Source organism: Manacus vitellinus, unplaced genomic scaffold (assembly GCF_001715985.3).
Source record: "Manacus vitellinus isolate BGI_N305 unplaced genomic scaffold, ASM171598v3 scaffold_13_pilon, whole genome shotgun sequence".
NCBI lineage: Eukaryota > Metazoa > Chordata > Aves > Passeriformes > Pipridae > Manacus > Manacus vitellinus.
Genome location: NW_021938999.1, coordinates 10,497,145 through 10,518,494, shown reverse-complemented (window position 1 = coordinate 10,518,494; position 21,350 = coordinate 10,497,145). Strand labels below are relative to the sequence as shown.

At 36.6% G+C, this 21,350-nt stretch overlaps 1 protein-coding gene across 2 annotated transcripts in view; it reads right to left on the bottom strand.

The window, feature by feature from the left end:
• Nucleotides 1–21,350, bottom strand: part of ATXN7L1 (ataxin 7 like 1) — a 115,350-nt gene that overhangs the window by 56,671 nt on the left and 37,329 nt on the right. For both annotated transcript variants that reach the window (XM_018068048.2, XM_008921288.3), the window contains exon 2: nucleotides 18,876–18,980. In XM_018068048.2, coding sequence (XP_017923537.1) covers nucleotides 18,876–18,980 — 105 coding nt within the window. The remainder of the gene's footprint in view (nucleotides 1–18,875; nucleotides 18,981–21,350) is intronic.

Genomic DNA, 21,350 nt, shown 5'->3' with positions numbered 1-21,350 from the left:
GAAAACATCATGGCGAGATGATAACATTTTAAAGCTACTCAAGGTTTTGCTGCTGTTGAAACAGGTTCTTTCTTATTTTACATGGGCCATGGTTGTCACTTGGTGCTCAGTCCTCTCTGGAAAAGAGCACCGCTGCACCTTGTGATCCAGGGGTGCTCTCACAGCTGAGTCTCCAGCTTGTATTGTCCTCTTCCAATATTTCCCAGTTGAGGCTCAACAGTTTATTCCCATGAAACATCATTGACCGCTGTCCTATTTCAAATAATGTTATTTTGGGAAACAATGGTAAGTGTGACAGTCTGGCATCAGTCACCAGATACTTGTACCATGCTGGCTGGTCTTAGTTAACCCACCTGCCTTCAGGTATGGTAGTAGAGAAGACATGACAAATAGAGTAAGAATGAGTAACTAACTCTAATATTTTGAGAAATGTGATCAGGAGTCTGTAAAGAACTGAATAAAGAATGACAGAAACTCTTCATTTGCTATCTTTGTGTATCACCAAGAAAAAGTGTACTTCATTTTCAAGAACAAAACACTAGAAAAACTTAGAACTACTGGACTGCAGACCTACTTCATCAGTGACTTCTGCATATCTAAGATAAGACTATCAGACAAGTAATACAAAAAGACAGGGAATTTGTTATAACACTTCTCCATGACTTGGGACTCAACACTATTATAACTATTAGTATCCTCCTTCTGAGACTAATACAGTTCATTAAAAAAAAATCTACTCCTGACACTGAAAATTCTCTATGTCCTAAACTTAAAAATGAAAACATTTTGCACCTTTAATTTGCCCCAGAGTTTTCAAGTAAAATATGAACTGGAAATACAACAATTGCACTATTTATTTTCTCTCATAGTTAATTAAAAACCACATTTTTAATTAATTTTAAATTGAGAGTTAGAAAGAAATAATCTCACTACATTAAATTAAGTTCTACATTCAAACAAAGTTTCACTATACCAAAATTGGTAAGTCAGCATGGAACAAATAAAACACAGGTTGCCCATCAAAAAAAACAATATGAAAGACAGTGTAACACTGTTATGAAGATGTAAGTGTTCATTTGCACCACAAGCAAAGTGGTTATTGCATTTCTTACAACACTATATGAATATTCCACATATTAAGGAAAGAAAGATTGCTAAAGCAACAGACATCAGGAAGCCTTTTGATAATGTAAGAATAGATGGATTACAATCAATGTTAAAAAAGCAAACTACTACAAGTCTGTAAATGGCTAATCCACATTAATAAAACCACTACTAAACATCACTGCAGGTAGTAATTTACTATAGATTAATATTGACTAAGCCAAAACATATTTTAATGTAACTGTGTGGGTTACATTTTAAAATTGTTTAGTCATTTTTGCCATCAGCACAATCTAATGTATCTAGGAATGCAAGTCATTTTTATTAGGCAGCCTGCTGCAGACATTGCTGGAACTACATAAAGTTCCAGAAAAACTAGGAAAATTACCATTCATATGCTTTCAAAAGCTTCCCGAACACGTGAATGGAGGCTGTGTTGAATGGCAAAAGTCAAACAATTTGGAAACTAGATTAAAAGAAATAAGTAGTGATTTATTTGCAGTGTATCCTTTTATGCCACATAAAAATGCTTGTGTTAGTGACCAAGATTTGGTCTATGCTTACAAGAAGGTACTACTGCAATGATGTATTATGAAATAATCTTTAAAAAAATGAACTATGAGCAACTACTTTAAAGAATTACTTTCATGCACACAGCACCAGGGAAGGCAGTGATGACTAATGGGGAGAGGCGCTGCTCGGCCAGCCAAGTCCCACAGTGTGGGGGAGGCACTTGCATACCAAGGAACACTTGCAGGGAATGTAAGGCAGATACTCTTATATCACAGGGAAAATACAGGGCAGTAAAACAAATAAAGTTGCTCAACCTTTTCTCCAGCATTTTTTTAATATAACTGAAAAGAAATTGCTAAATGTCAGGGTAATCTTATGAAAATTGCCTTTACTTTTCTTATGTAAAGCTAATACTGAATGGGTAGCATCTTACACATAGATGTCTACACCATCTTCACCTAAAGACAGGTAAGCCCAGGTCTCCATGCCTGTTCCACATAATATGTGCAAAGCCCACATGATAAAACCTTACATTTTGTAATAATATTGATTCTCAAACTTGCACTATTCTTCCTTTTTACCTGTAAATCAAACATTTTAAGCCAAAGTACAGCTTCCTATACAATAGTTAACATAGCTGCCATTTTTCAATTTAAACAAGTTATTAATTACTACAGCTTCACCCAGCAACACTTCTTATGCATAGTTCTAGATGATCTAAAGAAACTTCTTAGTCTAAATTAAAAATGCAGAGATTAAGTTCTTACAAATAGGTACATTTTTTAAAAAAACAATAAAAATAGACAACATTTCAAAATTTCCAGAAGTATCTTCAGGTGATCCGAATCAGACACTTAATACATCCAACTGCAGTCTCTAATGACATAAAAAGTAGAATTAGCTAACATTATGTTGACCACACTTTATCCTCTCAGTGTGTAGGAATGGCATTAACTCAGCACTGTGGCCACTCAACTTTACCAAATCTTGGAAAACTTACAGGGAACTTCTTGGCAGAAACTTTGCATACTTGGAGCCCCGAAGCCATTTCTCCCAAAGAAGACCAGTATACATCCTGCTGACCAAGGGGACCTCAAAGATGTCATCTATACCTGCATAACATAACATGCTTGTGCTATATCCATGGTCCTCCTTCAGCTTGGAGGGTTGAATTATTTAAGAACAAACTGATCTTCCCCAAACTAATAATTTAATGGAACATTTTAAAAAAACAATTGGGACTGATCCCTGTGGTTCAGTTGAAGCTGAGCTTTAAAGTGAAGCATGTCAGAAAATGAGAAAGGCAAAGTGTAACAAGTAAAACCAGCTTAGGTCAATAATGATGCTGTTGCATCCAGTGTAAATGTCTTATGTGAACTGCACTAAAAAAAAGAATCCCAGTTGAAAGGGAAAGAAAAAAAAAAAAAGGAGGGTCAGGCAGGGTGAAATACAGCCTTTAAAAGCCCGGAACAATTTGCAACACAAACACTGAGGAGCTAGCAGCTTCCTCTTTGAATGAAGCAAGGTCTGACCCCTTCCTGTGTCACAACTCCCCGCACTTACTTAGTATATTTTCTACTGGCAGTAGAACAAACATCGATTCTATCACCTTCAGACACGTGTGTACTGAAAAAGACACCATAGAGTATTACATTAAGTTTTAAAAGAGATAGAACATGTATTTGAATGAGCATCTTCAGATCTTTGTTCTCTGAACTGCTCCATAGCATTACATGTGATAAAATAGCTTCATATATTAACTTCATTGTTTTGAACAGATGTTGTACAGCCACCTAAGAACACAAAATGACTGCTACAAAATTTACAGGCAAAACACAAGAAGATCATGAAGAAAATGGTACTTTGGTATCTTATGCAATCCAAAGGTCTGCCTTACAAAGCTGAGTTAAGCCATGCTTTATGCATTACTTTTCTTCACAGACATAAAATCTGACTCTTGGACACACACACACAAGTTTCATATGACTGTGTTAACTGAAACTATGAACTTTGTAAAAAATGAAAGTAGTAGTGGACCCCTCAAGATCCTGTTCGGGTAGATCTGAGTGGAGCACAATTTGTATTTGCCTAAGCTAAAGAAGAGAAGGCTGCAAAGTAAAGGTGTGACGTGCTGCTGCAGCAGAGAACACAGTTTTGTTAGATCATAAACACGTAAAAGCACCACCTATTTGACTAGTTTAACAGTTGATATTATGCAATTTTGACTGTAGAGAGTCAGCTGGCATTCGTATATTCTTTTCCTATTAATCAGAATGTTCCAACAGATTCTAACTTTCTTTAAGTGTTAAAGAAAATAAGTACATTGGGGGTTTTTTGTGTTGTATGTGTGCTTTTAGTGGGGAAAAAAAGTCAGTCTAACCCTACATTAAACATCAAAGTTTAAGATGTAACAAAATCAAGACATTAGGCAATTCTACTAAAATGACACTAAACCAAGATAGTTTAAAAACTGATTTTTTTCTGTTTTATAAAGTGGAACTATGGAGAAAAACCTCAATGAATAACTAATGGTTAAAACAAAGTCTAGCACTAACCTAGTTGAAATTTTAAGTGTTCAATGGAATGTATTTGTTTCCATATCTCTCTTTTGAACCCTGATACTTGAAGTTCTATGTTTCATTTATTTGAACTTTGGTTCATCTCAGCGATACTATCTAGTTAGAATTGTCACGTTCAGACCTGTGAGTTAAAAACCAAAATTAAATCCAACTTATCTTCTCAAGGAGTGCTTCTGGTGCAAATGCTGGCAAAAACTTTGTAATTCCTGCATATAACTGCATCACATGATATGCAACTGGAAGTAAAACTGTCCTAGCACAGGGGATACTGAGTAACTTGAATCCCTCTGAGGATGAAAGCAAAGCAGAAGAGGCTGAAGTAAATTTTGCCAGGTTTCACCAAAGGAGATCTGAAAATACAAAGAGGAAAGGCAGTTCACCCATTCCTGCCTGCATTTCCAAAATCTGACTTTGCATTTTGACTTTTCATCACACAAAACAAGAACAGGCCACTCACAGGTTCAAGATGACCGGACATCCTGAAATAAGGGCAGAAGCAACAACACAGCTTTGTTCCCTTATGCCTCCCTACACAGAGAGTGCTACGAGAATCATCATAAGAAGGCAGGAAAGCACATGGATAATACTGGTACAAAGTGCTGAAGAGGAACAACCTTAGGGAGTGCACAGGCAGAATCTTCACTTAACCCATGCTAACTGTACGAGAAAAATCTTTTCAACTGTTTGTTTCTAAGAACTCCTAAATTGGAGTATCATGGCGATGTCAAAACTACTAATGTCTGTGAGACATGGCAGTCCAGTCTTTGTGGTTTCGTTTCTCTAGTTTATGAAAATAAACTAGAGTGAAAGCTATGAACATAACATGGACTGCATACGCAAATATCCTGACCTGCCTCTCTTCCTAGTTCCCTTAAAAAAAACCCCAAACCCTGCTAAGTGTGTTCCTTGCTGCAGCATTGCCATTGACCTGTCATTCCTGTCCTTTTTCAGATGCAAAGACAGGCTAATTTTGATCTAAGTTATTCTCAATCTGCCAGATAATGCTTATGGAGCAGTAGGGATCTAGGACGTGGAAAAGAAAGCCCAAAATATTCCAGTTTTTCCCAAGTCTGTCAAACAGACACTAGATGGAAGTTTTCATGACTCCCAGGATTCCAAGCTAGGACATGAGAACTGTGGCACTGGGGTTGTGTGTAATGACCTTGTGCACCTCCTTCTTCTGCTCTTGGGAGACAATATAAGACTTGTTTTTTTTAGTTTTTTGTTGTGGTTTGGTTTTGGCTTTTTTACCCCTTTTCACCTCTTTTCAAGAAGAAGACTCTGACCTCAACAAAGCAAATATTACAGGGCACCTGGAGTATTATCATGCTACGTGTTAGGGAGTATTTAACTCAGTGTATGTACAGCCCATAGCTCTCTATAGCCACTGGACCAACAGGACATGAACTATGTCATGGGATCATAAGGGAACACTCAGGCTTTGTCAACCAACCCAGTCCTGGTAACTGCTGCCTGAGTACTCCGACTGTCCTCAAAATTACTTTATATTCACAATACATCAGTAGTTATCACAGCAGGTGATACTGTTATGGCTTTTTGCCCCCCAATATCAATTCATGATTCTGTGACAATTCTGTAACTGGTCTTATTTCTCCCTTACAATCAGCTACTTTGTCTTGGTTGAGAGAGTGGATTTGTATTTAAACTTCTGATTGATAGAATAATAAATATTTCTAAATATATTTTTTATTAAAAAGTTCATTGAGTGCTAGGTTTCTAAACAAGAGAAAGGTGGTGAAAGGGAGATGACTACTTCCCTGATTAAAGCACTCACCTTTCTGTAATCAATCTGAACCCAAATCTTCCCCTCTTCATAAAAGGGCTGTGACAAGAGGATAAAGCCTTGTGAAAAGTGTTGAGGGGGTGTTCTCTCTCCCTCTTGCTTAAATAATTTCAACCTTTTATAAACATGTTTCCTGAACCACAGATTGGAAGCCAAGTATCTTACTTGTCAAAGTTAGCGATTAACTCCCCCTCTTACTCTGTTCAACAGCTGTTTAAGTATTTTATGCAAAATAAAAACATCAAAAGGAAAGAAGAAATCAGTGTGGACTGGAATTTGTGTTTTCCAGTAGTAGAAGCACCCAGTTCCTCAACCTGCAGGTAATTCTGAGCCTCTCTCAATCCTTTCCATTCCTTCTCCATATAAAACATGCAACTGGAGAAGCATGCAAAGCCTTGCAAGCAGAGTTGCTCCCTGGCAGATGAGATATCCTAATTCTCATTAGCGTTTCTTTATGGAAAGGAGAACAAACACCCAGCAACACCAAGCAGCCTGCTTAAGGTGCTCTTGATTGAACTCCCCTCAGATTAGGGAAGAAAAGGGTAAAGAGGATGTCCCATATTGCACATTAACTGTTCTCATCACTACACTGGTGGCTAAAGAATCAGAAATCATTTTGCAGACTTTGAATTTAATTTCCTCTGGGTTTCTTTCAGTCTCCTAAAAGAGATTTTACCTCAAGCCAAGTGCAACACTTCACCTCCATGGGCATGGAAATCATTTTGGTAAAAAAATGCGAGAAAAATTAGTTATACCCAAGCCATTTTTTAATGTGAAAAACCTCTGTGTTTTCCTCTTCAGCAAGCTATAGGAAAAAAATCCCATTTTTTTCCAATTGCATCTACTCAGGAAGTGGCAATAAATCACTCCCTAGCAGTTATTCCAGAAAATTAAGGCTACAAATGCATTTGGGGTGCAACGGACAGATCAGCCAATATATATGAATACATACTGAAATGCATACACAGACACAGACACATATGTACAACTCAAACTTTGCTTCATTTATAGTCCTGACAAAAACGACCTTCATGGGCCAGTACCTCCAAAGGACTTGGAAATCCCATCTCCAATGGAACTAGTGGCTTGCACAAGGAAATCCAATTGACGCAGTCTACTTAAACTTCCAAGTGAAACGAGGCCACGTATACACATTTCTTAGAGGAAAGATACCTGCTGTTGAGAGAGAATGAAGGGTAGCAACCCTCACCCAAAGGCTAAGAAACTACTGACAGGGCAAGGAAAAGAGGGTAAAAATGTTCCTCAAAGAAAGAATTTAGCAATAGCATTCAGCAAGAGCCTGTATTAGGGTTTATCAAGAAATGATTCAAAAAAGGTGGTGGTTAGTGAGAGAACAAGATCTTTCATATATAATTACTCAAGAGTACTAAAGATGAAAATCAACAGATGGCAGAAAGACCTGATACTGACCAGGGTAACAAAATAGTAAATGAAATTCAACGCAGACAAATGTAAAGATACAGATATGGAAGAAGAAAGTGATCTTCACTTTATATACGCAATTACAGTCTCTGAATTATTATTACACAGTAATGAGACATTGGTATTTTAACAGTTCTATGAAATCTCGATCTGTGGTGGTTAACAAAGACAAAGCAAATGTTAGGCAAGAAATACAGCACATCATGCCACGGCTTCCCTACCTTCAAAAATGTTTAGAAGAGTTAGGCAAGATATAAAACCACATAGCAAAGACATTTGGAGTTTCCACAAGAGTGACAATTAGACCGATTTGGACTTGTCAAACTGGATGAGTGATGACAGAGGAGGGTTATGATGCACATTTATTATGAAGGTGGACAGGAAATGATCATTTGTTGCTGGTTCAAAAACAAACCAAAAAAAGGTATTTCTTCACACAGTGTATAGCTAAGTTTTGAGAATCCTTTCCATGGAATCCCATAGCTCCCAAGTTTCCATTTAGTTCAAAAAACTCACTGGGTCACCAGAATTGTTTAGCAGCACAGTGACAAACACCAGACTTTTCAAGGTTCCATTTTTTGCTGCACCATTTCTATACTCATCTCACTAAACATGCAGTTCTGCACAGTGCTTTTCTTCATAACCTTATCTGTCTGGTCCTCACTGTGCCTTTCCTGCCCATACAAAAATGCTGAAAAATTTTACTGCTCATTCCAAGCATTCTTGCTACATTCATCCGGCATTAGACAGTGACAAAAAAATTATTTAAACTGCAAACTAATCCTTTGTTGTCCTAGCCAAATTCAAAAGCACTATTTTTACTCACATCTTCCCGTTTTCATCTATCTATCTGTCTAGAGTCACAGAATGAGAAACAATTGTCTTCAGACTCATTCGGACATGCACAATACTACTGCAAGTAGTGCACAAGGATGCCCTGATCTCCACAGACCATGTGGTCCTGTCACCATCACACACACACTAAAGCCATCTGAAAACACCTCTAATCCATGTAGATCTTCACAGTATTGTTGGCCAATTACTGCTCCGTGTTTCAGCATGCACAGATGTACTCTTGCATATTCTCTCGATATTTTGAGGTAAAGTGGTCCTGAAATGAGACTCCTCCCTGCCAGTGCTAACCAAATGAATTAAAAAATGAAACAATTTTTCAATCACAAATCTCAAACCTAGAACCACATTAAAAAAATTAATTAAAATTGAAAAGCAAAATTGAAAGCAAATGTATCAAATAATGACACATTAAAGCTTGCCTTAAACACATTTTTCATATGCAATGCTTGATATTTTATATAAGTATGGTATTAGTTATACTTCACTAGTTGCAGACCAGATCCTAGGCATGATAAAAAAATATTTCAAAGAAACAAGGAATCTGTCCAAAAAAGGAGGTGGGGAAAATACGTTATTTCCTAGAACACTAGTCAAAGAAAATGTTCCTGACTAACAGCATCACTATTCTCACAAACAACCAGCTAATGAGGCAAGTTTTCTAAATTTTATTTAGGTACCTTAACAACAGGTAGGTTTTGGTGCAGAGAATTAAATCAAGTATTTGAAAATTAATCATAATGAAAATATGCATGCAGTAAGGTGAACCAGGAGCCCATCATCATTTGCATAACATATTTTACAGTTCTTTCATTATATCTTGAAGAATATAACTTTATTAATCTATCAACATTGATGCAAAAAAAAATTATTTTGAAAATAGAAGCCTACAGTGTGTCTAACCTACCTGTAATAATAAAATGTATTTTAGAACAAGGCTTAATTCAATATTTTAGATTTTAATGTGACAATTATTACATTAATATCACCAGTTAAAGAGAATAGCAATAAACCATTAAGGTGATTATATGAATCACTACAGGGCTATGAAATGGGAAACACAATGAGCTTCAGCTGCATTTGAAATTTTGAGAACTTTTAAGTACAGTATTCTATGCCCACAAATAAAATATTTAGAATAGATTTTGCACTTGTCAGGTACCAAGAGGTTATGTACTACTATTAAAATGAAATAAACAGAACTTGATAGATTTTAAACACGAAGTTGTGACAAACATGCTTGCACACTAGATGAAAAAAAATCATATTAAAGTAAACAAGAAGAAATATTTAAAAGATTAAAAAGGTATACGAAATCTAGGATAAATATTACTACTGAAAACTGTGGGAAAAGTAGATTTGCAAGGCTTGTACTAGCTAGATTATCACAGATGAGATTTCCCTCTACTAAAAATAAGGGGTTTTTTAAACAGCAAATAAAAATTATTTCTTCATAAAAGGCATTTAATGTAACTATTTCCAACTTGAAAAAAATAAAGCTCTTGAACTAGAGCCCAATATTTAATTTAATTGCTTTCCATTGCACATCTAAGGAAGAGGAATTATGACTACTCTGTCATCTACTTGCATGCCAATGGACTTTTGTATTCCCCACTGCACCTCAAGTGGCCTGTAGATGTTAGAAAAGGCAATGGAAACGCTGTTGGAAAGAAGTATTTCGGCCTCTCGCAAGCAGTACTTCTGGAACTTAACAAACTGCCATTCAGTTTTCTTTCCACTCACCAGTGAACACAACCAGGCAGCTGGGAGTGCCAGAGCCATATTCTGGGGTCATCCAATGTCCTCCCAGGCCCGGTTCCCCAGCTCTGAAGGAAGCCCTGGACGCCCAGGATGAGTTGCACCTCCAGCCCCACCTGCCACCTCACTTGCAGGCTCAGCAACCACAACTCCTGGCACAGGAGATGTTCAGCTCCCAGAGAAGACAACACCCAAAAAAAGGTGCTGCTGTTTCCGTGAGGAAAAGCCAATAGTCAATGGACAAGAATCAACTTTATGAGCCAGCTCATAGTAAAAGTTTCAATACAAGGCCAGTCAGAACTTCATAAACTTGTGATATGTTTTGCAAGAAAATGCTAAACAATAACCCAGTAGAAATTGCAACAGTCAGAAAACTAACTAAACCCAAAATATTTAGACAACTACTAAAAGTCATGATCACTAGGTAGGGTTATATGCAGACATGACTTCTACAGATTTGAAATGGAACTTACAATATTTGGCAGTGGCTAATCCAAATGCTAATTACCCTCTGTAACAAATGCAAAGTGAAACACTATTACCAAAAAACCCCACACCCCACACTCAAAAACCCCACCACATTTTCCTTGCCTAATCACATGCACAAAGTACAAGGAGATAACACAGAGAGGAGACTTGCTCTTAGCACTCCTATACTTTTGAATACAGTGAAGAAACAATGACTTGTTATTTGGGTCTTTGGCAAATTCAGATTCCCCTTCCAATTTTCTTTCTTGAGAGTGCATCACAATTTGATATAAGAGATGAGATTTGGTCTTGCTTATCTTTTACTCATTAAAACACTTACAAAGAGTGACTTCAAAAAGCTCTTAATTCTATTTTGGACTTTATCTAGGAATAGCACCATGAAGTCTTCTTTTAAAATTATTTTTAAAAACATTCCTTCTCTAAGATGGAAGGCATCCACCTTACTCAAATACATGCTATGGAACACTTCAAGCCAAATACTCCTAATTTTAATTTTGTCAGGTTTTTACAGATTCTGACATAAAATTTCCACTACACTTTTCTCTCCCACTATCACAACCCCCATCCCTCCACCACTGAAGCAGCTGGAAGACTGATGCACTAAACAGCCCTGGAAATTATAGTATGTATGAGATTAAACTTAAGCCTAATGCTACAGTCAACCTTCAACAGCTGAGTTCTATTAATGGACACTCCTTAAAAGAAATCCTTATTGGTTACTATTTAAAACTACAACTCTATTAAAATCTTGACTGAAAGAAATTACATGTGATATGTATTACCCATCACTGCCAGGACAACAACCCCTAGTTATGTATGTACTGCATTGTTTACCACGATTCATATTAAGTAAAAAAAATACAAAAGGGTTCACTAATCAAATACTATCAATGAATACACGATGTGGAAAGAGATAAGCTAATTTATAATGATAGGAATTTTGTATAAACTAGAACAATAAGACTTCCAAGTGCACTGAAAAGCCCAGTGCCATTATTACTCTTTCAGTCTCCTTCCTATGTGGATTTATTTAAGATCAGCATTGTAAAATTACAGCACAGTCAAGGCACTGTAAAGAACTTAAAAGAAAACATCAGGGAAAAGACAATTAATTGATGTTTCACTTCCAGACTTCAATTTCATACATGGGCCCAGAAATAGGGGGAGGGTGAGTAGGTTACTGTGCTGAATAGCAACTGCACACCTGTGGCATTCTGTTCACTGCTGAACATCTTCTCCTGCAGAATAGTTACTCCTCTCAAAGGCACAATCCTTTCAGACTCAACTCTCCCAAGAGTTTCTGCTTTCTCATTCAAAGAATCTTTTGAATGAAGAAATTTTCAATTATTGACAGATCAACCTAGGGCCAAGTAGGCAGCTTCCTACTTAGACTACTCGTTGACCTTGTAACTCTATATATCATACCTCTTTCTACATCTGCTTCCCTGTTTTAGGTTCTGTCACTGATGATGAATTAGTAACAACAAAGAAGAAAGCCATTTAAGCAATGGGACGATAGTAGAAAATATATAAAAAAGCCAACCCTATCGAATGTTGTGCTACTTGCTTCTAAGAAATCGGGTCAGCAGGTCTGAACACAGCTCCATTTTTAATTCACATGCTAGACTGAAAAAGAAAGCACAACAAGCTCCCTCCAGCCTTGAGCAGGTCTCAGCAACCTGCAATGTGAAAACATAAGATGTGGCTTTTAACATCAGATGCACATTTTTCAGTCCCATCACAGTTCATCCCTTGGACCTGGGTGTTACTCTACATTCAGGTTTATTTTGTCTGGTACATCTCTGATGCAAAAAGCATGTGCTGTCTTGCTTTAGCCTGGGTTATGGTGTGCCTGGTGGTTAGGAGATTTTCATCTCTTAGGAGGTGGAAGGTGAGAGAATAGCTCCTAGGTGGTAAGGCTACTAAATCCAAATATCTTGCTTCCTGGACAAGTAAATACAGAGAAGTAGGATTTTGTTGGTTTTTTTCTTGAATGAACATACCCATGTCAATCTATCTTTCACTGAAAATATAAAAAGGCTTAGGACTGTTTGCAGTCCTGAATAAGCACAGACAATATGAGGTGACCAACACTCTCATGCATACAAGCAGCTATGAAGAATTTTTCTTTATTTGCCTCATTTGAATCAAGTATTAAAATGTCAATTGATTATTTTATTGATCTAAATGCTTTTCTGAATCTGGCCAGACTCTATCAGCAGTTAGGATATAAACAAAGTAACAGAGTAAACAAAGACAGAATTTGCATTTTTGCATCTATTCAGAGGCTCAAGAACTGCTAACAAAATCTACATCAGTCCAAGAATATGTAGGGAAAAAGACGAATTCAAAGGACTGCTGGTTTAGTTTTGCCTCTTCAAGGGTAATATTGACTCAAGCTGGATGGTCCATGCAGGGATGTACTATCTAACTTCTATGGGAATGGCACAAAAGATGGCTTGTGAGCCCAGTTTCAGTGTCTGCCATTATGCTGGGCTTGGAAATCTTGCACTGACACGGACATGACAGACCCACATGTACCACCGCAGGAACTACAGCTCAGATTTTCATTGCTGACAGGAGACAGGTTTATGCCACTGGCTGTGCTTTTGTCTTGAGAACAAGATTTCTGATAGAAAGATTGTAAAGCTACTGAATTCTTTTTTGGAAACTAGTAGTTTCCAATTTAAAGCAATGGAAATGAAAGTTGCAGACAAAAATCAGCGTATCCTAGGCAGTCACCTAAATAGAAATGGGCATATAAAGTACACAAAACATTCAATTCCTTCTGTCCCCACTCCTACCAAAAGAAAAAGAAAACTGGGATTCTTGTAAGTCTAGCTGCTACTGTTTCTGTTTTGAACAAAAAGCCAGAGGAATGAGACCAATTTTTATTATTTTAATTATTTTACGCAGCTAAACACAGCCATGTGACAAGCAGAAAGTTATTTAATCAATAGTGATATCGTGTAACAAGGTTTGACAAGGCTATGAAAAGAGAAAATCACAGTAACAGAATGAGAATCACTTAAAATGTCATTGTCCTTGAAGGGCACAAGAGTGCTCCCCCTGATAAAAGGTACAATGCAGTGGGTAAAATATTAACAACTGCAAAACCCCAAACATCTGTATTTAATAAAAATCAAGGCACTGAATAATTGAAAATATAAATACTGAGAATCTGTTAAATGTGACAGTAATACCTGTATCAAAATCCTTATGCAAAAAAGATGCCAACTAGTAATGTTCCAGCTAGTTTTAAAAAAAGCAAATAATTTTTATTCACACTGTAAGCTCAGCCTTCTTGTCTTTAATCATGGTTCATCAAATTGTAACGCACAACTGGCACAATGTAAAATAGTTAGTCTGAGTAATTCAAAATATATAACCTCTCTTAGGAAAATAATTATGATATGGAAAATAATTTATTTATATTCTTCAGTACTGCATTACTTTCTAGTTTGTTTTTCTTTTAAATGACACTTATACAGCCAAACAGAAGGATAAAAAGGAAATATCTTTTTGCAACTTTCATGAGGACATGAAGATGCCAACCCAAGGATTTATAACTCAGAACTAATGAAAATCAAGTGCAGGGGTTTTTTTCTTTTTTTTTTTAAGGAATAAAAATTTATTAATTAGAAGCCTGTTAAGAGAACCTCAGAGACAGGCAGGATAGATAACAATGAGCCTCCAAAAACGAAATTAGCAAAAGAAGAGGTCTTCATGGTCATTTCTCCTTGACGAAGCAGAACTGGTTTCCTCTGTATGCTACAACTTCATCAAATGGGGATCTTAACTATTCAGTTCATTAAAATACCATCCACAGTTTTGGAAATTGTTCCAGAGCACATTTGGAAACTTGCTTTGATGGTTATACTGCCATTTAATCAAGCTGCATTATTTAGGTTGGCTAATTCACCTCTTCCCCCAACTTTATTCTTTATTTTTAACACTTTCCCTTTATTAATTTATTTCCTCACATTAAAAGTAAAAGCCAAGATGTTCTGACAAGCTTTCTGTATGTGCACTGCTTGATCTTCACTATGACAGAACTACCTTTTATGAGAGGTTTTCCTTTTAACAGGGAAAGACCAAAGTTAACAAGACTATTACTGTACAAAACATTAATAAAAATAACCAGAACTGTACCTGATGCTCTTCGGTCTAGTAAAGAACAATGCAACAGAAGAATATGAAACTTTACTCTTTCTGCAGCCAAAGGAAAATGGAAATGTTTCTTGGAAGATCGTACAGGTGCCACCTTAACAAGTATTTAACGATGACACAGAGCTAGCAGAAGTCCTATGGACAGAGCTCAGTATTGGCTGCCAACCAAAAAATCTGTAGAAAACAGATGTGTTGGAGAAAAAATCCTAAACAAACAGGAAGAACATTATTGTACTTGAGTATTGTACTACGGTACCATATTTTGGTGCCCCAAGAAGTGCTCTGTATCTTCACTGAGGTTGGCACTTGGGAACAAATTAAAATTTGTTAAAAATCAAAACTAAAATTCCTGACATGTTAAATATACTTAAAAATGCTGCAAGCTGCATAACCAGACTGACTTCTCATTTCAAACTACTTTGTGGAGGAATAAATACAACTACATGTTTGCACATTAAAAAAAAATAAATCTAAGATATTGAACCACAGCAAGAGGTTACTAAAAGAAAAGAGCTTCAAAGGCAAACAACAATATTTCAGTGCTATTGTTGATGACATTATGTTATACTACTTTCTAAGTGCACAATAATACTGAATGACCTCAAGAAATTATTTGATATACATGGTTTATCCAGTAGCCTATAACAGCAAGACTATTTCAAGTGGGCTTATGTCATATGTACATGAATGGTTTAATCCTTACAAACGGATATAAATGTTTATCCCACAGATACAAGAATGTGAAACTGCTCTTAAAAATAATTCAGTATTTCTCTGACTTAGGGGCTAGAACACATATACTACCTTGCAACACTGAGCTTTACATTGCATTCACTACATATATTCTCAAGTCCAGCAAGCCAGGCTTCTAATTAGCCAGATCTCTACTTTTACCTTCCTGATTTCTACTGTCTAAGGTTGTATGATGTATTGCCTCCCAATAAAAATAGCCTGAACTGCAACCAGATTTTTCTCATTTTCTGCTTGATATCCCAGGAATCAAACCCTTAAAAGTTAAATAACATCTGCCTCTATAATCTTCACAACTTCCCAGAGCCAAGGATGGTTGCCACATGTCTGAAATCAGGGTAAATGAAACAGTGGGTCTTACACTCCAGAGAAAGGCAAATGCCAGCAACGGCTCAAGAGAAGTGTTACAAAAACGTTTGCTAAACTAAGCATTCCAATGCTGCTCCAAAGCCAAGACCTTCGAGTTACAATGCAGGGAACCTAAAAACATAAAGCATGTGTCTGGCATGGATCTAATTCCTTACTGAGAATATGGACAGGATCTTACCAGGGATATTAGCAACAAACCACACTTTGTGGGAAATTCTGGGATAGATCTCTACAAGACCTTGTCAGTAGCAATAAAGACTCCCCATGACACAGCCTACAAGAGCCAAAAAACCAGTAGTGGCTTCTAATGCTTTCTCATTCCATTGCCCGTGTTACAACTTTGAAGCTGCAATTCAAGACATTTATAATAATGCACTTCATGGTAAATATGACAGTCTAAACACCTCAAAGCCTACTGACAGACATGCTCAGCATCCCTGAATTTACAGATATACTGCTGCATGCTCTAACTCGTTAAAGAAAATCTGATCCACCAAATTGATTGTGTTCAAAGGTGATAATAGTCTAAATAAAAGAGAAAATTAAATATTCCTGCTTCACAGAAGAGCCCTGTGCAGCCAGAATCAATGTCTCAAACGAAGATTTCTCCAGACCTTTCTCAATGGACTGTTGATATCATAACATATACAGTGAGAGACTATTCAGCCACAAGCAGCTCATGATTGATATATTTTCTAATAGATTTTTTATAATTTTCTAATCAGACAATGCAACTACAGATCAATTAATAACATCTACGTGTAGCTCTTCTTTAGATCTTATTTCTCATGAAAACAACTATATGTTAGTAGATGCATTTCACATATACAACAGGTAGTACCTTTAACAGATTAATTTTTTGAAAATAAACTATTAGTTATTTCACAGTAATTCTCAAGACCTCCAAGAAACCTTCTATCTTCTAAAACTTCTTTTATATGATCTTAGTACATCACCTTTACTGTTTTTTCTTTAAAACAAAATAATTTATCTATATATTTAAAGCTCTTTCACAGGCATTTCAGCAATATTCCTGTACATCTTTCCTGAAACAAGTCTGACTAGATTAAGTACAATCTTCAAGAGGTAACACCTTTGGTCAATTATTTTCAGTATTTTCCTTTTTTTTTTTTTTAATAGAGTCTATTTTTTTTTTCAAGTCTTTATTGACCTTAGGCTCTTAAGACAAGCAATTCAGAACTAAACATTCAATCATCCAGTGTAACAAGATTGCTATAATGAAGATGAAGTAAAAGGAATTGTATAAATAATGGAGTAATGGAGAAAAGAGAAAAAGAAAAAAAGACAATAACTCACAGGATCTTTGCAGTTTACAGGCAATACACTAACATGGATGACAACTCGTTACTTACGAAGAGCTCAGAAAGTCCTTTCTAACATGGAGCAATTTACTCTCATCTAGAGGTAACATCGTTCCATATGCCTACTACATGAAAATAGGACCAACTTTCATACTGTTCCCCAAACCAGGCCATGTCCAGGAAAGAGCACAACTACGGAAGGCAACAGCAAGGTGTTACACGGGTTCTTCTGTTCTGCAGCACATCATTTACTGATGCACAGTTCAATGTTTATGGTACCCTCTCTACCTATGACCACATCCAGAGCAGCTTTTCCGTCACTGAAAGAATCATAAGCTGGGCAAAAAAGAACCATAAGACCATGGGTAAGAACAAAATTTTGAAAAATAAAGTAAAAACAGCAGGATGGCGTCTTGAAACAGTAAAATCAACACCTGCCCCCAGCATTAAATTAATAAGCCCTTCTCACCCTATAATAATACTTTTAGATCTTTTCTTATTCACTGGATATTTCACTATTACCATTTTTCCACAATTATTTCAATCTAGGTCAAAGCTGGTGGCGAGTCATACAACTGCCTCACAGCATGAATGCAGCTGCTCCTGGTTGGTTGTCAGCAGTGCATCCATACAAACGCAAGGAAGTATTTTGGTAATACATCTTTAAAAGTAAATAAACTTCTTTTCTGTCCATCCCACTTACATTTTCCCCTTACTGAGTTGCTTTGCTGTCAAGAAGACAGAGAGGGGCATATGATTTGTGAAGTTTACTTCTTATATGCAGGCAAGGAAAATCGCGCTGGGCTTTTTTTTCCTTAATGTATTTAATTGATTCCATCCTCAGTATTAGCTGCCTTTCATTATTATGCAATCACCTTCAAATTATTTTGATTAAACTAAATTTGATTAAACCTCATGCAAAGCTAGCTATTCCAGTCACATTTTGCAATCCTTTAAAAAATAATAAAGCAACAAAAAAAATCACCACAGAAACAAATCACTGAACAAATGACAAATAAACCATGGGATAAGTAATAAATAAACCAGACTTTGGGATGAAGTTTTTCAGAAATAATTGAAAGTAGTTTGTTAATCAATACCAAAAATTTCTAACTGGAGTAATTTTGTTTGCAAATACTCAACATCAAAATTGTCATCTCACTGTTGTCATACTAATTCAGAAATAAACATCTGCATATTTCTGCTGCTTCTCAAGATTCTCTTGAAAAATATTAATTTAAGAAACGTGACTCAAAATGCCAATTACGTAAAAAAACTAAACCCTATGATAAATATAAAAATAAACCCTATATGTAGCTATGGATAAATCCCATCAGAAAACAATCCATAACATCCAACTTCTAGTTAATGTAGGTCAGTATCACAGACCTCACTTTGCAGCTTTGATAAAAGACAATCCAATGTTAGGTCATAATAGTTTTAGCCTAGCTAGTATCTAACTAACAGGATTTATTTGTTGTAATAGGTTAATTTAGTATAACAAGTTCAATGTGAAAAGCTCAGCTTCTAGAACAACTAATTTAACTTCCTCTACAGGAAATACGCTTGTTTGAAGGCATTGCTGGTATTTTCTGTGGAAAGAACACAAGATAACCAGAAAAGTCTATCTGCAATGCCTCTGTCATGATCATATGCAATGATTCTTAAGAGACCCATAAGCCAGTTTGGCACTGTAATTCAGGAAAGAAAACATGCACTTACCGCAGTGTGACTGGAAAACCTGTGGCTTGACTACCTGATTGCAGATATTGCACACTACAAGATAGAAATCATCATGAGCTGGATAATGGCCAAATAAGTGCATATCTGTGGGAAAGTTAAAAATATATACAAGAATTAGAAATTGTGCTTTAAATATATATTAAGAAAAAAATTGAAAATACTGTAGGGCCACTACTGTTATATTAATTTATACAAAGCAAATTTATACATTGCTCCATAAGAGCTTCTTACTAAAGAATCTTAAAGAGATTTTTTTCCCCTCTTCTGGGTCTCAAGGTCCTGTACTAATGCTGCAGTCTCATCCCTCAGTCTGAGTCAGAACACAGGCTGCAACACCTTTGTCTTAACAGTCACTGCCAAGAAGTGGAATAAGCATTTCTGTATTGGTCAACTGCTCAAACAGTAAAGCAGTATGTTTTTAAAAATCTCTACCTAAAGATCCTTTTAGGAAACAAGTTGCATAAGTTATGCTCCATGTTACAATATTCCAAGCTTGACCACAAATTGCTAGAGAAAGGCTCCTGCTTAAAAGCTAGTTATAGTAATCAAGGTCAAGGATCCTACAGCTTAAAATACAGTCAGGAAGTTCATAACATGACATGAAATTTCTGATTCTGTGCAAATGCCCTTCTCTAGTTCCAATGCCCTGTTGTTTGTCCCCAACAAATACTCCGGGAAGAGACAAAGTTGGTTAATGAGGTATTTCTCGGGTGATGGTATGAGGAATTTCATGAAATCCAAAGATGGGTTCAGTCAGACAATGACAGGCACTTGTCCCTCTCAGCCGAAACACAGAGTGCAATACATGCATTCTTAAGCCATTACAAACAGTAAAATGGGCTTTAACTACTAATTGAAGGCCTCAGAGCTCTAACATTACAAGTGAGGTAACCTGTTTCACTCTGCATTGCTATAACTTAAGAACAAGCACACATACTCATCCACCACAGCTTGGCTTAGAGGGCGGAAACTCCAGTCACTTTTATGCACTTCAGTGGGATCATGTCACCATGTGCAGTGTTGTTAATGAAGGTGTTGCTGCATTACTAACCCCATGACAAATATCGGCCCCACAGATCACACTACCTCTCAAGACAGGGCAGTGACATCTTTATTTAAAGATGTTGTAAAATTGCATTCCAGTGTTATTCAGCAGCATTTGAAATCTATTACAGGACTTGTAAATGCAGCTTCCAACTCAGATTGAAACATCAACCTGCCGCCTTTTAAACATGAGGAAAAATGAGAAGACCCTCTGTAAAGACAAACATGTACAACAGCAGCTGTGATTGATGAATATCAACAACTAAATCCTGCTTCTCCAGTACATCGTGTATTTCTAAAAAACAGTGATTCCTTTCAAAAACTGAGTCAAGCAGGTACCTTATTTCATTAGTTCTTAACCAAAGCAATCATTTTGGCCCTAGAGCTATTTTTATAAGCAATTCTGCCATGGCCTGTACCACTGTAGGTAACATCACTGCTCATGATGGCAGTTGTTCGCAGGATGAAGTGAAAAGTGTCTTCAGTCCCTGGAAACCCAGAGGAAGAGACATCCCTCTCACGGTAATTCAGGCAGTACCACAAGCAGATCCAAAGAGGCTCATTCAAGCACTCTTGGGCACAAACCAGCCCCACCAACCTGCAGGTATTTCACAGTACAATATGATATGAATCGTTCCTTTATCCCCTGAAAACCAAAACCTTCTCTCTGTTACTGCTCATATCAGGCTATGAAATCCAGTTCAAAGGTTAACCAGTCATGACCCCTTTGCAGTGCTGGTCTTGAACTAACCAAGCCTTTAAATACAGCACAGCCAGATGAATGCAGTCAACACATTCAGCTTAAATTTAAAAGAACACCAGTGGTGAGGTGTAAACTCCTTTGGTGTAGTGTAAGTACTAATGAAGCTAAAATTGCAAAATTAGATTAATTCAAATCCTCCTTACTGATAGAACAAATAAACAAAACTATGCAGGCACTACAACTTGCCTGTTTATTTCTTGTTTTAATGTGATAAGTCAGTGATCTTAAAAATCACTTTACACTGGCAATTCTTAGCTGAATAGTTTTGATCGGAACCTACAGATTTCCACTAATAGCACTGCGAACTCCACAGAAAGGAGTATTTCTTCTGGATATGATTGGACAAAAAGTCTCAGCTCAAAAACATGCATTTAATTACAATTATGAAATATTTAAAAAATGGTTAAAACATCTCAACAACTTAAAATACTTTTTTTCCCCTGTTGTTTGAATAGTCCAGTGACAATCTTCTTATGAAAACATACAGACTCTGCCCTTTGCAAACACAAAAGTCACTATTTTTTTCCAATTGGAATTCCTTAGGTTCATTTAACCTTCACAGCTCTGTATCCCAGCCTTTAAAATATGCCTAGCTCTGAGGCATCTAACGTCTGGCTGGGTCTGTCTGAGTTTTTATGAAGTCTGTC